General features: G+C 45.2%; 1 protein-coding gene across 1 annotated transcript; it reads right to left on the bottom strand.

The window, feature by feature from the left end:
- Positions 1-2,577: 2,577 nt before the first annotated feature.
- Positions 2,578-13,992, bottom strand: ntrk2b (neurotrophic tyrosine kinase, receptor, type 2b). The gene is made up of 17 exons (XM_062478154.1): positions 13,360-13,992; positions 12,096-12,170; positions 11,900-11,971; positions 11,393-11,461; positions 10,963-11,114; positions 10,426-10,562; positions 10,151-10,283; positions 9,204-9,531; positions 9,081-9,098; positions 8,049-8,112; positions 7,752-7,851; positions 7,409-7,597; positions 6,732-6,862; positions 6,147-6,319; positions 5,330-5,570; positions 4,197-4,355; positions 2,578-3,939 (listed from the first exon to the last, which is right to left on the bottom strand). Exons 1-17 carry the CDS (start codon positions 13,554-13,556, stop codon positions 3,754-3,756), a joined length of 2,424 nt encoding a protein of 807 aa, XP_062334138.1. The 5' UTR covers positions 13,557-13,992; the 3' UTR covers positions 2,578-3,753.
- Positions 13,993-15,816: the final 1,824 nt, after the last annotated feature.

The raw sequence follows: 15,816 nt of genomic DNA, 5'->3' as shown, positions 1-15,816 counted from the left end.
GTCTGATAAGCTACTCACATGATGCACAAAGCATAGATTGATTGATAGAATCGACTTGATACTTAAGCACAGGGATTGAATCTGCCAGGAGAAGAAAAAAACCCACACACATCCACACTACAGCGCATAGGCATTTGACACACCCCGTCCCACACACACGTCTTACACACAGTGCCCAAATCTCTCTCACCCCCCCCCCCCCCACACACATCCTCAGTCTTCATAATCACACAGCAAGTAAAACATGTTACATGTTATCTGCACAGAGATGAAAACTGCAGTTTACATATTTACAAAACAATAAACTCAGAACCCCGTAGATAGATTACATTCAAAAAAGGTCCCATCCCTTCTAGGTTACATTCAAAATAATATGAATACTATTCATGATGCAAAGTCACAGTTATTCAGCTGAAAGGAGACCATAAAGGGCGACAGTTAGGGATGAGGGGGGGTGTGTGGGGGTGGGGGGGTTGAAACCTGACCTATGAACTCTGATCTATAAGTTACCTTTTCACAGGAGTAGGGATGGTGGGAAGGAGAAGTCTGTCTGTAGTGGTTACCTGTGATTTAATAGTTTTGTAAAGGTAACAGGGATCTTTGACCTCTCTAACTCACAAACAGAAAGACTAACAACATTTCCCAGAATGCTCTTTCTGTTATACAGGAATGAGAAGGGGGGGGGGGAGGGAGGGGCTGAATCAGTTTCTCCATGGAGGGAAAAACAGAACACGCTGTTCAGAGAAATAGAGTCCTTCCTCTCCAGTTCAAAAAAGTTGATAAAAAAATGGGATTGTATTCTCACTATTATCGTAAACGAGCACAACAAAATTATACAATGTCAGCACAAATGTGTATATTTACATAGAGTATGTACTGTATTGCCAGTGGCCCGTAGTAACACGTTTTTCTTTAATTAATGTCACACATTTTGACATGGTTTCTGTGTAAAACAGAATGTTACTGTAGAACATAGTATTCAAATAGACAGATATCATAACTGTAGAGGATGGACAGCACATTATTCAGAGGCAGACACACATGATTAGTATCAAACAGTGGTCAAATGGTGTAGGTGTTCCAAGCAGGGAAATCAATCATTTATAGATTACTGTTATTCAACCTGAACACTGTGAGCTTGTTGGGCATCCGAGCTGAGACTAATGCTGGATCTTTAATTGGCTGAGTGGAACAGCCCTGTGAGTTTAGGAGTTTAGTAACTGTCATCGGATGTACCTCAAAGCACTCAAGCACTGGACATGCAATGACGTTCTGATGAATATCAGGAAGAGCGCTTCATTTAGTCTCGTTCATGATCACTGTTGTTCTGGAGAACGTTTTGGATTTATCGAGAGCCAATGAGTGGAGATCCTTGCTGTCTGCCTGTGTGCCTGGGTGCCCTTGTTGAGACATACGTAAGGTGAAATTGATGGTTTGATTGTATTAGAAAGATAGAAACACAAACCACAATCACAGAAGAGCACTGTCCACACCCAAGTATTTGAACTGTATTCACAAATAATAATTGACCCAGGTCTGATGTTCAGTAATCCTAGTTTCTAGGTCGTCATCTCACAGAATCTACTGTCCAGCCTTGAGAGTCCGTGCCAAGTCGTCACATCCCTGAAGAGGGTACTACGGGGGTCAAAGGTCTCCAGAGGGGAATCAGACTTGAACATTTGCAACACAGGCCACTTTCAGACCTAGCTATGTGGCTCGGTCCACCTATCCCGTCATCCACGTCATCCAGGTTTTGAGCGAGGTAGCCAATAGGAGGTGGAGACGGAATGTAGGCAATTACATTATATTCTGTGACAAATTGTGAAACAAAGACTAGTATACTGTATATCAGACAATAGAGGACCACAAAATGTCAAACCCCCAAATAGTACTCAGTAAGAAAACAAATAGTAAGCAATACAAGTGCATACAACGCTGAAATGTGCAACAACAAAAAAATACCAATAAATCTTCTTCTATACAGCAGTGCTGAAGTCCTGTTAATTCCCTCGCAATCACAGCTGAAATAAAACAATTTCTCTTCAGGTTCAGTGTTCCCTCATTTCTCCTCTTCACAGAACATCAAACACAATTGTGACAATACCAAAGAAGACCGTTCAGTTCGTTAAGCTGCCGTTTGCAGATGAGCATGAAATCATGTGTTGGAGCAATGTGTGACCGCCAGTAGATTAAGGATGAGCTGAACCTCCGTGGTGTCTGCTGGTGAATGTGCTCTCCACAAAGAAAGTAAAAAACGTAAAAAATTGAAAACGGAAAGAAGATCAGTGCTCTGCTTCTGCTTTGCCTCAGGGAGAGGCCCACCTCTACCCTGACCTCAACCCTGACCTCAACCCTGACCTCCACCCTGATCTCCACAGTTCTGCTGTCCGCTCCCTAGTCACTGTGCTTTAAAGTTCTCTCATTCAGACTGTGAGCTGGCGTACGTGCATTCTAACCACACTCAAAAAACACTTGACACATTGAAACATGGAGATGTCAGTTGCCTGCTAGCAAAATAGAAACATAAATATATTTATAAAAAGAGACCACTGATGATGTCCACAACCTCAACGTTCATAAAGATAAAAATAATTTAGAAAAATGAATCAAATACTGTTTGGCATTTTTAGAGATGCCCATGTTCTTTTTTTTTTAAAGGTAAATCTTTTTACATTGAACATTGTTTTGATATATATTCACATTTGTATCAACGTTCAGGGGATTTACAGTGCAGTGATTATGGATGGCTTCTTTTCTCTCAAATGTTCATTCACTGTTCAATTCAGTCAATTCCGAATGTTAATTGAAATTCCAAAATGATAAAGGACAAATTGGCTTTTTGTTTTGAATCCCATAGTCCCATAACAAATGTTTTTTTTAAGTGTTTCAAGAAACGTCCGTGATTGGTTGAATTGAGACTGAATGGGTTCCTCCCTGTTCTGAGATGACTGGCATTTCTCACCTCCACACCTCAAATGCGTCATTGCCATAGGAAGGGTCAGTCAGTCACAAACTACAATGGAAAGTTATGACTTTGTCTAGCGCAAAAAAACTAGATCCCCTGACATCAATATGAAATCTCTCACAGAAAAAAAAAGTGTCCATGACACTTAAAAGCAAAAAAGCCTTCACTGGTTGCAATATATATATATATATAGTTTTTCTTTTTCCCTGCTCCTCCACTTCACGTTGCTCCACAAATGTCTCTCTTTGCGTTAGAAGCAAAAGCAGTTTCCATAACAGAGACTGTTAAATGTTCATACATTGTCCTTGAAGATTTGACACACAGTTATGTTCCCTTTGTTCATCCCCGGAAAATACAGAACAAGAATGCAATCTACATTAGTGACCTGTTTCACAAACCCAGATTAAGACCACTGTACAACTAACTGGCATTTAATCCAGATTACTGGCTATTTGGTTTCATTGAGATCATTTTTAGTGACAGCATTTTAGGAAATCACTTATTTGTTTTATCCATCAATAGAATCAGCCAGTTCTCTGCATTCATTTGACCTGGGTAAGGAAAACAGGACCAGTGAGAATCTTTAGAATGGAGAAGGTAAGTAAATAAAAAAATCTCAATTAAATTTAAGGCTTTTGTTCATGTGATGAAGAGGCAGAAGCACGATCAAAACATACACACAAACGCAAATGCTCCTTCTGTCTATATGAACCTCCTCCCCTCTCTTTACAGGCAAACACACACACACACAGACACGCACGCAAACGTGCACACACGTTCCCACTCTCTCAGCCCAGGATGTCCAGGTAGACGGGGGAAGCCTTGGCCAGGTTCTGCAGCAGGCTGTGGATCTCCTTGATGCTGAGCCTCATGTAGGGCTCCCTCTGCCAGCAGCCCAGCATCAGGTCGTACACTTCCTTGGGACAGGTGCGCGGACGCTGCAGGACACGCCCCTGCGTGATGCACTCGATCACCTGCGAGGAGGCAGAAGCAGGTCACCACCCACAGGTCACATGATCAGGAAGAGAGGGTTAGGCTCCGCCCCGGGGTCCTGCGATCTGATCGTTTGACGACTTGCTGTGCAAGACAAACTTTTGTCCGTGCACTATGAAAGCAAGCCTACAATCGAATAACTAGCCAAGCAACCAACCGGTAATTCAATCAAACTCATTAATAATCCTGAATCAAACGAGGACATGAGTGGTCCAGAGCAGCTGTTGCTGATGCTGACCTCGTTGTTGGAGAGCTGGTACCAGGGCTGCTTGCCGTAGGTGAAGATCTCCCAGAGGACCACCCCCAGGCTCCACACGTCACTCTCCGTGGTGAAGCGGCGGTACATGATGCTCTCCGGGGGCATCCAGCGAATCGGCAGCATCGTGTGGCCTCCCACCTGGACACACAGCACGTGTACATATATGTATACATGCATATACACACACACCATATGCACTACAATATACGAACTCTTCTATCCAGAGGGACCTGGTACAGTAACAGTCATGAGGGAGGCCTGGGTTGAGTTGGATTACTAGAGCCTCTCAGAGTGCCGATCTAGGATCATTTTAGACTTTTCCGTCATCATGGATGAGTTGATAGGGGCAGCGAGGCACCTTATCTCAGATCAGCCCTGCTACTCTGAGTCAGAGCAGAGTACATCAGTAACCCATACCACCATGGAGACGGCTGGGCCCTGGGGCCTGGCTAGACACTCTGCAGACACAGCCAAAAATAGGTTCTGTCACCAGCCACTGTCACTCCATGATTGTGCCTAGTTACAACCCACACCGTGGCAAAAGCACAGAGATCAAATCGCTGAATTGGATTCACTCATGTTGCAAAGGGAGAGATACTGCTGACTTTGCTGGTCAGTTTAATATCACATAATTAGCTTACTGCACCATATCAAGTCATGTTTGTCTGCACTCAAATTCATTATTCACTGCCCTTCAGATCCATATGGCTGATAGAGTGTGTGTGTGTAAATGGGGCCTGTTCACATGGTATGTAGATCTGGGAGCTCAGTTTTACTTGTGTTGGTTATTGATTTTCTACAGAATAACAAGCAGTAGAGGGCAGTGTGGGCCTCAGGGACTCTGGGACAGAAAGGGAGTACAGAGAGAGAGAGAGAGAGAGAGAGAGAGAGGGGGGGGGGGGGGAGAGAGAGGGGGGGAGAGAGAGAGGGGGGGAGACAGGAAGAGAGAGATAGTGAAAGACAAGAGCAAGAGAAACAGAGAGAAACAACGAGAGAGGAAGATGGTGAGAGAGAGAGGAGAGGGGAAAAGGAAGACTGGGAGAAAGAGAGAGCAAAACAAAACGCCAGAAGAAAAAAAGCAGACAGAGAGAGATCCACACACGTAGACTGACCCTGTAGTAGTCCGTGCTGTAGACGTCCCGGGACATGCCGAAGTCTCCGATCTTCACCAGCAGGTTCTCCCCCACCAGGCAGTTGCGTGTGGCCAGGTCTCTGTGGACGAAGTGCTGGGAGGCCAGGTACACCATGCCCGCCGCGATCTGCTGGGCGATGTGCAGCATCTGGGACTGGGTCAGCTCCACCATGAGGCTGTGCTGGCCATCAGCCATCAGAACTGCGTCCGGACCGTGGGACCTGGGGGGGTACATCAGACAAAACACAGTTATGTACATGTATGCATGAAACACAAATGGATATGCATCTACCTATGAAACGCATATTTCCATATAATACTGCAGTGCCCGTGCCTGTGACGCCCCATGCCTGTGATGCAGCTGGGGATTTCGATTTTGGTAGGTTGATTCGGTGCTGACCTAATTGGAGTGTGTGCCTGTTCGCTTAAAAAGGACGCTTTTGGTGGCAGCATTTTGGCATAAAGTGCCTGGGATGTAATGCGTGTCAATTTTTAGGCCTACTTATATAACAGCACAGACAGTGACAAGCAGTGTGTATGGACCACACGGTTCTATACAGAGTGGAGTATACACACACACACACATACAAACACACACAGCAAAGAAAGCATGGAATGGAGACAGACTCCGCCCCCACTCTGAGCTCCAGTCCTGCAAGACGTTCGGTTGAGTTCAACCTTCTAACCCTAAAACTTCCTGGTTAGTGAGGTCACGTGACTTGGGGGCTCTCCTCGGTGTGAGACATGCAAACGGGGGACGACATGCGTAACCCCCGCGGGAGACGGGGAGCCTCTACCTGAGGAACTTGTTGAGGTCCCCGTGCTTCATGTACTCGAACACCATGATGAGCGGGTCGCTCTCCACGCACACGCCGTAGAAGGTGACGATGTGCTCGTGCTGCAGGTTGGTGAGGAGCTCCGCCTCGCGGTGGAAGTCGGCTCTCCCGCTCTCGCTGGCCTCCTTGAGCGTCTGGGGAGCAGGGACAGGGGCACGGGCGCACGCACGTTCACACACACACACGCGTGCGCACACACGTGCACACACACACACATTCACACACACATTCACACGCACGTGCACACACACATTCACACACACACACACGTGCACACACACGCACATTCACATACACACGCACGTGCACACGCACATTCACATACACATTCACACGCACGTGCACACACACATTCACACACACACACACGTGCACACACGCACACACACATTCACACACATGTGCACACACACATGCACACACACACAAGCGTAGGAATATAAAAACACACACGCACATTAGATACAATTCCCATTTCACTGTCTGTATTTTTCACAGGATGACTCCTTCTATGTATGTTTGCACACCATGCTGGGCTGGGTGTACCTTGACAGCCACTAGGATCTTCTCCTGGCCCGGAATAAGGTTGTAACACTCTGCCAGGAAGACTTTCCCAAACGCCCCCTCCCCCAGCTCTCTCTTCAGCACAATATTGTGTCTCTTGATGTGCTGAACAACTGTGAATGCACACAGAGGCCAGATTAAGACCAAGCTTCATAAATACTGTAGGTAAACTCGGTGAACACTTTACCTTGAAGGTAATGTCAAGTGGTCCAGCAGCAAACATTCACGTATTTCACTTAAACCTCATCTTCACCACAAATATTAAATTTCATAACCGACCAGGCTATAAATTGTACTGAGTCAGGCTGTTAAACACTAGAAACAGCAGATTAGAGCAACACCAGAACTTAATGAATGGCTTCCAACACCACTATGTACACAATAACTATTTGCTGGCAACAGTTTTCCCAGTAAATCTTATCAACTCTCTGGCGCATCCCATGATAACCAGCTCATTGTTGTATATTCGTCCAGGCAGCAGAGGTCACCCCCCCCCCCCCCCCAACCACTCCCAAAGTCATCACCGTGGCAACGGCGGCAGAAAGGAAGTTCACTAGAGAATGGACATCCTGTCCAGTCGCATCCCCTGAATGGATTTATCAGAAAAGGACTAGGGTTACCGGACTGCCGAGCAGCAGACCAGCGCCATGGTAACCTACACGTGTCCGATTTCAGCATGCTGCCGGAGTTACGGAAGTATTGGGGGTTCTCGATCACTGGAATCTTCGTCATTCCGATGATCACGGCGTCCGGGCCCATCTCTGAGGAAGACGGGGTGTTGTTGCCATTGGAGACGTGATGGAGCGGGCTGGCGGAGTCGTCGTCGTTGCTGATAACTGAGGACGACCCTGTGGGGGTGGGGGTGGGGGGCAGGTTAGTGAAGGTGAAGCGAGGCAGTGCTGGGGGGGTGGGGTTGTGGTGGGAGACTCAAGATATGGATAAAGCCAGTAAGTTGCCGTCACAGTCCAGACATTTGATTCCATCTGAGATGAAACATTTTACCCTTCATGCCGAACTTGGAGTTTCGTCCGTATTTCAGAATGATCACCATCAGAACACATCCAGTCAGGGCCACACCAGCGATCCCCACCACAACGTACACCTGAGGGGAACCCCCAGTTCATATCACAATCATATCAGAATGTCACAGTCATTTCAGAATAACAGAATCAGATCATCATATCAGAATCACAAGTCACAGATATATTAAAACATCACATTTACACATGCGCAGAATACCAATATCAATAACAAGCTGTGATCCGTGATTGATCACTCACTGATCTATTGATCACTTACAGCAACACTGTCGTCCCCAGGGGGCAGAGGGGTTTCTGGGAAAAGAGAAGACAAGCCAGTCAGACTCTATGGACACTTCGACCATGATCAGTTTGGACATGTCTTTTCTATCTGTACTAGATGAGTATACATAGCACTGGGATGCTGTGGCCATAGATGATGCAGTATGCTATGAGTTGAATTTTAAAGGGTGTGTGTGTGTAGAGTAAAGGACCAATTCAAATGGGTCAGGTCGAGAATTAATCTTTTTATTCAAATATATTATATTTGATTGTACACTTGTTGCACATGTTGTATATATTTGGGGTCGATCCACCATGGGTGTCTGTATTACTGTGCCCACATGTTATTTTACCCTTGTCCCGCTGTTAGAACGATTTGTTGTTATAAAACTGTGGTAATGTTACACAATGTTAAGTTTAGTTAAATACTTACATTGTTCATATGCTACAAATTCTATTGAGCTCGCTTGCTAGGGTACCTGTCACAGCCTGCCTGCGGGTTCTTGGGAGAGTGCTTTCAACAGAGAGCTGTGGCTGTGCAAAGGGGCTGACAGGTGTGTCTCTTCACAGGACAAAGAAATGGCCAGGCAAACCTCCAGTTGTGGCAGTGTTCTTTTGAAATACAACACTGAACGAACCACGCTACATCTACACGTAGACTAATAAAGTAGAGTTACTGTTGGATTCTTAGGGCACCACAGGTTCAAGGACAGCGAGCATTGCGCAACACTGAAGACAACGGAACAAAGTTCAAAGTTGAAAGAACCTACCGGCGGTGTCTGAGACAGAGCAGGATGACAGGAAACAGACCACAGGAAGGGCAACGGAGGTGTAGCGCAAGGAACAAACAAGATCAATCTTTCATCATTGCTGATAATCATTAACTGACTTGAGGCTGTGTTCTCTGGAAGTCTAATGTCCAACATGTCCTTGTGATTGTAAAATGGGTCAGGTTGAGACATACAGGGACATTTAGAAGTATGCTTTCTTTAATCTTATTATTTCTTTAATATCATGAATGCATACTTACAATAGTAGATTGGCTCTTCTGGAAAACAGAGAAAAGAGAATTGTTAGGATCCAAATCAAATGTACTACACAATGCAGCCAGGATTCATTCACATAGAGTCAATCACACAAGAAATGTGTGTGCGTGTGCGCGCGCGTCACACCTGAATGTCCGATGTCCGGCGCTCCGATAAAGTGCGCGTGGACCCGCTTGCTGTCCTCCCCAAACTTGTTCTTGGCCACCAAAGTGTACCAGCCGTTGTGGATGTGCGTGGGGTTGGCCAGCTGCAGGCAGCCGTGGTACTCGCTCTCCGTGGACTCGTGGATCTCCGTGTGGATGTAGTCCTGCTCCTCCAGGGCCTCGTCCTCGTGGTACCACTGCAGCTGGGGCGTGGGGTTCCCCGTCACGCTGAAGGGGATGCACCAGTGGTGGTCCCTCTCAGGCTTCATCAGCTGCTGGATGGTGGGGGCGACTGACGAGGCGACAGGAGAGGAACAGTGGTCACGGGGTAACCGGGAGGAACGGGGAGAGGGGGGAGGAGGTCGGAGAGGTTGAGGGGGGGGGGGGAGAAGACAAGAGAAGGGAGGGCAAGCAAGAGGAGGTAAGGATGGCAAAGGGGAGGAGGTGGTAGGAGGAAGTGGAGGTGGGAGAGGAGGTGGTAGGAGGAAGTGGAGGAGGAGGAGCAGTGTTTGGAGAGTTGAAGGGGGTGTTAACCGGAGAAAGAGTGGCGGCAGGAGCTTCACAGGAGGAAGAGTGTGATAACGTCATAGGAAACATGAAGGAGCTGCGTCAGACTGCTGGGTAAACCATGGTACAACAAATCAAGGTGGGACGCACTGGTAATAGCAGTGTAAGCATGCAATGTCTAACTAGTTTATGCATTGAGAGAAGCTTTAGTAAATCAGGGGTACTGTGCACACTTGGGTCAAATTGACTATAGATCGAGGTGCTATCGAGGTTCAATCTCAGACCCATTCGTTCTATAGGGACGACTTCATTGGTTGCATCGAGTGCACCCCAAGCGTGTGCCTGTATTTGACTGAACCCGGGTTTGACTCGGAGCTGGCGCAGCAGAGCCGGGCGGTGCTTACAGAGGATGTTGAGCTGCAGCATGTCCTCGGTCTGGCCCACCATGTTCTCAGCGCTGCAGATGATTTCCCTGCCGTTGTCGTCTGGAGACAGACCAGACAGGAGGAGGCTGCTCTTCAACTCCAGAGCATCAATCTGGGGGGGAGGGGGGGAGAACAGGACGTTGGCGTGGTACCGGTTCAGCATGACACAGCCTGTGCGCCATCAGTGGATTGGACGTCTTGGCCAAACCTACGTGACCTTATGTTGTCCATACAGGAAACCCCCCTCCTCTCACCTCGTAGCTGGTGGAGAACATGTCGAAGTTCCACACGATCTCAGGGGCGGGGGAGCCTGACACGCTGCACACCACTGTCACATCAGTCCCCTCCTCCTGGGTCACGATGGTGGGAGTCACCTCGGCTTTAGGAGGCTCTGTCGGACATCGAAACAGACTGACTCGTGAGACCTACAACACTAAAAGCATTTGTAATGTAACACTACACCATAAAAGCTTTACTGAGACAATTGGAGAGTTTTTCATGAAATGTAAAGCCCTAATAGTTCCAGTTAACTCCCCCCCCCCCCCCTTTTCAGCGCCCCTGCCTTTTCAGATGTTTGTCGAATTATTTTAGCTGTTAGGTACTTGTTTTCAGTTGGTCTCTTGCTAATGATCTTTGAACATGTCCATATGAGTTGGATATCTCTCTCTCTCTCGCTCTCTCTCTCGCTCTCTCTCTCTCTCTCTCTCTCTCTCTCTCTCTCTCTCTCTCTCTCTCTCTCTCTCTCTCTCTCTCTCTCAGGTTTGTTTAGCTGTGCTGGATGTGGACCCTACCACAATCAGGGGGGGTGAGCTTGGTGAAGGCCTTCTTCTCTCCTCTGTCATCCAGGCATTTCAGCTCCTGAATCTCCATGTCGTCTTGGAGCCTTAATTTGATCCACATGTTCTCGCACACACAGTCCAGAGGGTTTCCGGACAGGAGGAGCCTTGAGGATAAAGACAGAGCGTCAACACAGGCATGAACTTAAACATGCGTGCGCACACACGTGCACGCTGACACACACGCACACACACGTGTTTAAATACATACAGACACATATGACCTTTTCGTCTCATGTTTATCTTTCTCTTTCTTTCTCACACTCACACACTCTCCTACTTCACGGATGTCTGAAATTCAAAACAAAACAAAAGCCCTTCACCCCCACACAGTCAACATCATTATAATCCATGACATGCTTTGGGACTAATACTTAATACTTACACATATGAGACGTTTAGGTTCTGGAATGTTCTCCAAGACAACGTGGAAAAGTTGTTGTCTCTCAGATTGCTGAGTCAAAATCATTACAAATGTGTTTTTAGTACAAAACAATTACTATAACTTATATACCAGAAACAGAGTTTGTTTGCCTTTTGGGATCTTATTAAATGCATTTGCACAAACCAGATTAATTAATAAACCGATACAGCAAGGAATACATTCCTTTCTACAGGTACACTCTTGCACTTTTGAGGTTTGTGTTGTTTAATTTGTAACTTGTTTAACTACATGCTCTTATGTTTCTTCCCATTGGCACTTATTTGCTTTTCACAATGTATGCTTCATGTTTTGGCTACCTGCAATGTTTTGGGGCTATCTCGTTGTTATGATCAGTGACCTATGCACTTTTGTAAAGCTCTCTCTTGGAATTCGCTTTGGATAAAAGCGTCTGCTAAATGAATGAATGTAAATGTAAATACATGAGGGACAATGTCTAAGACTACTCACACATATTGAAGTCTTGTGTTGTTGAAAAAGGCCAACGATGATATAGTAGTCAGTCTAGTGTTTGTCACTGTCCTGTGGAAAGGAGAAGGGGGCTATTTCACTGTTCAATGCGTGCATTCAAAGAGTTTTAGCTTGACATAAACATTTATCGAATGAAAAGCACAGTCCTCTTGTAGAGCTTGAAAGTGATACTCACAGATTTCTGAGATTTACGTAATTCTTCAAACTGTTGTCGTTGATCTCAAACAGTCTGCTCTGATTGGCAATGTATCTGGGAACACAAGTTCAGTCCGCAGACTATAATCAAAGGTGTAATCTTCAATGATTTTACAAAATTATCCTCCCAAACACTGTTCTCTCAATGGTGTCATTTATTTTGATACAGGTTCCTGATGGGAGGATAAGGACCACAGACCAGCTCACACACTAAAGTGTTCATCCCAACCTCAGGCCCTGACAGACTAAATCAGTTTACGCAGAAGACACTATTTACAGGACATACATGGTGGACATGCTGTCTATAATAGCCTGTTACATATATCCTAACAATGCAGAATGATTACTGAAACAACAACCTCTAGGCTATACATTTAACACTTACTAGTGGACAGAGATGGAAGAAATAAAATGTACATTCATACTGCTCTGAGGTGTAAAACTAGACGTTGTTTCAGGTTTCCATTCTTACACGGGTCTGTGTATGCAAGCTCACTGGAACATCTGGTATTTAATAAGCTCTATGTAAACCTTGGAGATTTTACAAGCTCGTCTTCCCTTTGTATGGCAGTCTATGCGTGATGTCAGATATTGACAATAAGGCGGCAATGGCATGTCAAATCCAGCTCAAACGCTCTTATGATGTAATGTACGCAGAATCTGTGGGAATTGGTAATACTTGCTTTGATGTTGCCGCTAAATATAAATGTGTTTCGGTTAATCTGACATTTTGGCGTCGTGTGTTTTCTTTCGTGGCCCCTGCATTCGGCACCCACACAGCCCCTCACCACTCCGTTACAAGGCCTGGTAGGAGACTGATCATCCGAATATAACCAACAACGTACACACCTAATACGCACGCACGCACGCACGCACACACACACACACACACACACACACACACACACACACACACACGCACACACACACACACACACACACACACTCGGGCGCACATACACACTCTCTACCCTATAGGCAAATATGATTTGGTCAATACAGATTTCTATATTTATAGATTGATTATTGGCCATGTGTTTAATATTAAACGAGATATGATAGATTGACAGACTATAGTATTGCATGTGAAACAGCCTTGGTTTGGGATGAGAGCTTTATTTGTTTATTAATTTATACATTCTAGAAATCAGCTATGTTTAGCCTATATTTTTCCATACAAATATTGGGTATTATGTAATTGACCTGTTCCTTCGATTCGTTTGTAAGCCCTGTCGTACACTTACATGTCGGTGATGTTTTCCATGTCATCTAACGTGAGGACGGGGAAGTCCTCGATCCCAGGATCAGGATTAACACAAACAATCCTTGTCGTGCTGCATGTGCAGGAGGCAGGGCAGGCATAGGTACAACTCCACAGCCCCATCAAAACCAAAACGATTCCCAAACGAGCCATCCCATATAGCCGTACGTTGGAGTCCATCGCAGGTCCAATGATATCCCACGGTATAGCTAACAAAACTGGATCAATTTGAACTATTGGTAGACTAATTTCTGAACGTGAACAATACTAAGCTACCGTTGATCACGAATGCGCAAAGCCCACGGTTTAATATCAAGATGCCATGGAATGGCCTTCCCCTGTCTCGGTCTCCGCAGAATTGGTATCACACTACTGCATATCGATGCCGTGAAACAAGGTGTCAAGTGCTCCGTCCTAGCACTGTCTCACCAAGTCTCCTTCAGGGGCAGAACGCGGCTGTCTCTCCGTAATAACGTATAGGTTCCCAATTATTTGTGGGGGAAACGACAGTAGGCTACTGGAGATTCTTCATATGCAGTATAAGAGAGAAAAATAATAAAGAACGCACAGAGGAGTCAGAATGCGTGGTGATGTAGCGACAGAGTGCGTGTGCGAGGAGGCAGGGTACCTGCATTCGCCTATTGATTATCGCTGTGAACGAGCGCATCTTCGCCAGCCATCGCTGAAATTGCGTTTATAAGAGATGGTTCAGATGATCACGGTAGTTTAGAGTATATATTGGTAACAGTTTATTAGTGACTATGAATAACAGCATTTGAACGAATGTGCTTGTGCAAAAAAATTAAAAGGTGATGATGCTAAAATTGCCTATATGTCTGACTGAGCCTATATAATTTAACGTTTCGTTTATTGACCATTCTAAGTCACGGTAACTGTGTTATTTACAATCACACAAGTCACAGTTCTTTATTTTTTTTATTGCATTGTAACACGGTTTATTCAGCATACCGACAAACTGGTTGTACTGAAGCGTGTTTTCAACCTCCGCTCAGTGGACAGCCGTGACGTGCGGTTTGACGCACAAGGCGGGCTGCATGCATGAAAAATAATTACTAAACAAAATATGTATGTGAGCTTCAAATGGGTCTTCAGTTCCAATTAAAGATAGACATATGGAGCTATAACTTATTTTATTTTTAAATTTGTAACGACACAAAATTAAAAGACGCAAGATAAGACGATTTATTGAATGTGTCATGTTCAGATAAAAGACAAGCTCACTAGTTTCATGGACATATAGGCTACAAACAGACAAGTCTTCAATGTAAGGGTCTTTAAAATTCCCAACACTACAGTTTTCACGTTGTCCTACAGTTCACATCATCACCATTAAAATACATTCCCAAAGCTACAATTTTCCCATTGTTTACAGTTCACGTCATCCCCATTATGAAGGTTAAGTCTAAAATGTAGGCACTCTGGGTATAGGGGTCATCTTTGTTAATCATAGCTTATTGTGTGAGAAATACATCATTGTATTCCTGAGAATACAACTTTATCAAGTTAATTTTTCTATCGTATTTCCTGGTCAACCCTTCGTTGTCACCTCCCGTTGATCAGGACAATGTAGAATGTGGAACCTGTACAACTTAGAATGTGGATATGGAATGTTAACCAGTGGGGCTCTGGTCGGTCACCACAGGTGGTCTGCTGGTGAACTGGTGGAAACAATTACCTATGGGCTTGTATGTGTGGTCACATAGGCTACATATGAAAGGAATGACACGTGTCTACGTTCTGATAAAAAAGTTCATATGATTTGAAGCCCTTTTCCGAAATGTCTCACCCTGGATGGCTTTAGTGGCTTTAGTGTCACCATGGAGCTTTCCAAATAGCAATGTCAGGTGTCGCTATGGATGCATATGAAAATGGTGAAAATGTGTAAGCAGAGAATCATCAAGTAGGGAATTATAGCCGTCTCCATGGTAACCACCGACTATAAGAGAAGGATGAGAGCTCTTTATTTTTCTCTTAAGGGCTTGTCTCTTTGAGGGAACAGGGCACGAAGGAGCACATCTATCAGTTACCAGAAAATATGATAATAGTTATTAATAAGTTATTGTTGTTTCATGAATTAGAGGGCTGTGGATAAATACTTGAATTACACTGTGTTTACTCAAAAATAAAAGAGACCCTGTTTGAACTAAAATGATGGGGTGAGGGGGGCAAAGGAAGAATGGTTAGATGGAGTAGGCTATAGGCGGAGGAGGGGCTCTATATAGTGTGCCGAAGGAATGTTTCAGGAATTGCAGACTTTGCAAACTTAGCCAAACCAAAGTTCATGAGTTCCAACAGGCCCTAGGCCTATAGGCTACCACTTTACAGTCGGCTACTAGGAACGTGTCTTTGTAGCCTAGAGAAAAGTAGCCTTACATTTAAATACGGCAACAGTGATGCACGTTTTCCCCAAATAAAGCTT

The sequence above is a fragment of the Osmerus eperlanus genome, chromosome 14 (genome assembly GCF_963692335.1).
Source record: "Osmerus eperlanus chromosome 14, fOsmEpe2.1, whole genome shotgun sequence".
Classification (NCBI taxonomy): Eukaryota; Metazoa; Chordata; class Actinopteri; order Osmeriformes; family Osmeridae; genus Osmerus; species Osmerus eperlanus.
The sequence above is the reverse complement of the archived record's forward strand: the minus strand, read 5'-3'. Positions and strand labels throughout refer to the sequence as shown.

Coding starts and splice junctions, on each gene's coding strand:
- ntrk2b (XM_062478154.1), bottom strand. CDS start 13,556: ATGGACTCCAACGTACGGCTATATGGGATGGCTCGTTTGGGAATCGTT. Junction 11,115..11,392: donor AACCTAAACGTCTCATATGT/GTAAGTATTAAG, acceptor TTTATCCTCAAG/GCTCCTCCTGTCCGGAAACC. Junction 7,598..7,751: donor CTCCAAGTTCGGCATGAAGG/GTAAAATGTTTC, acceptor CCACCCCCACAG/GGTCGTCCTCAGTTATCAGC.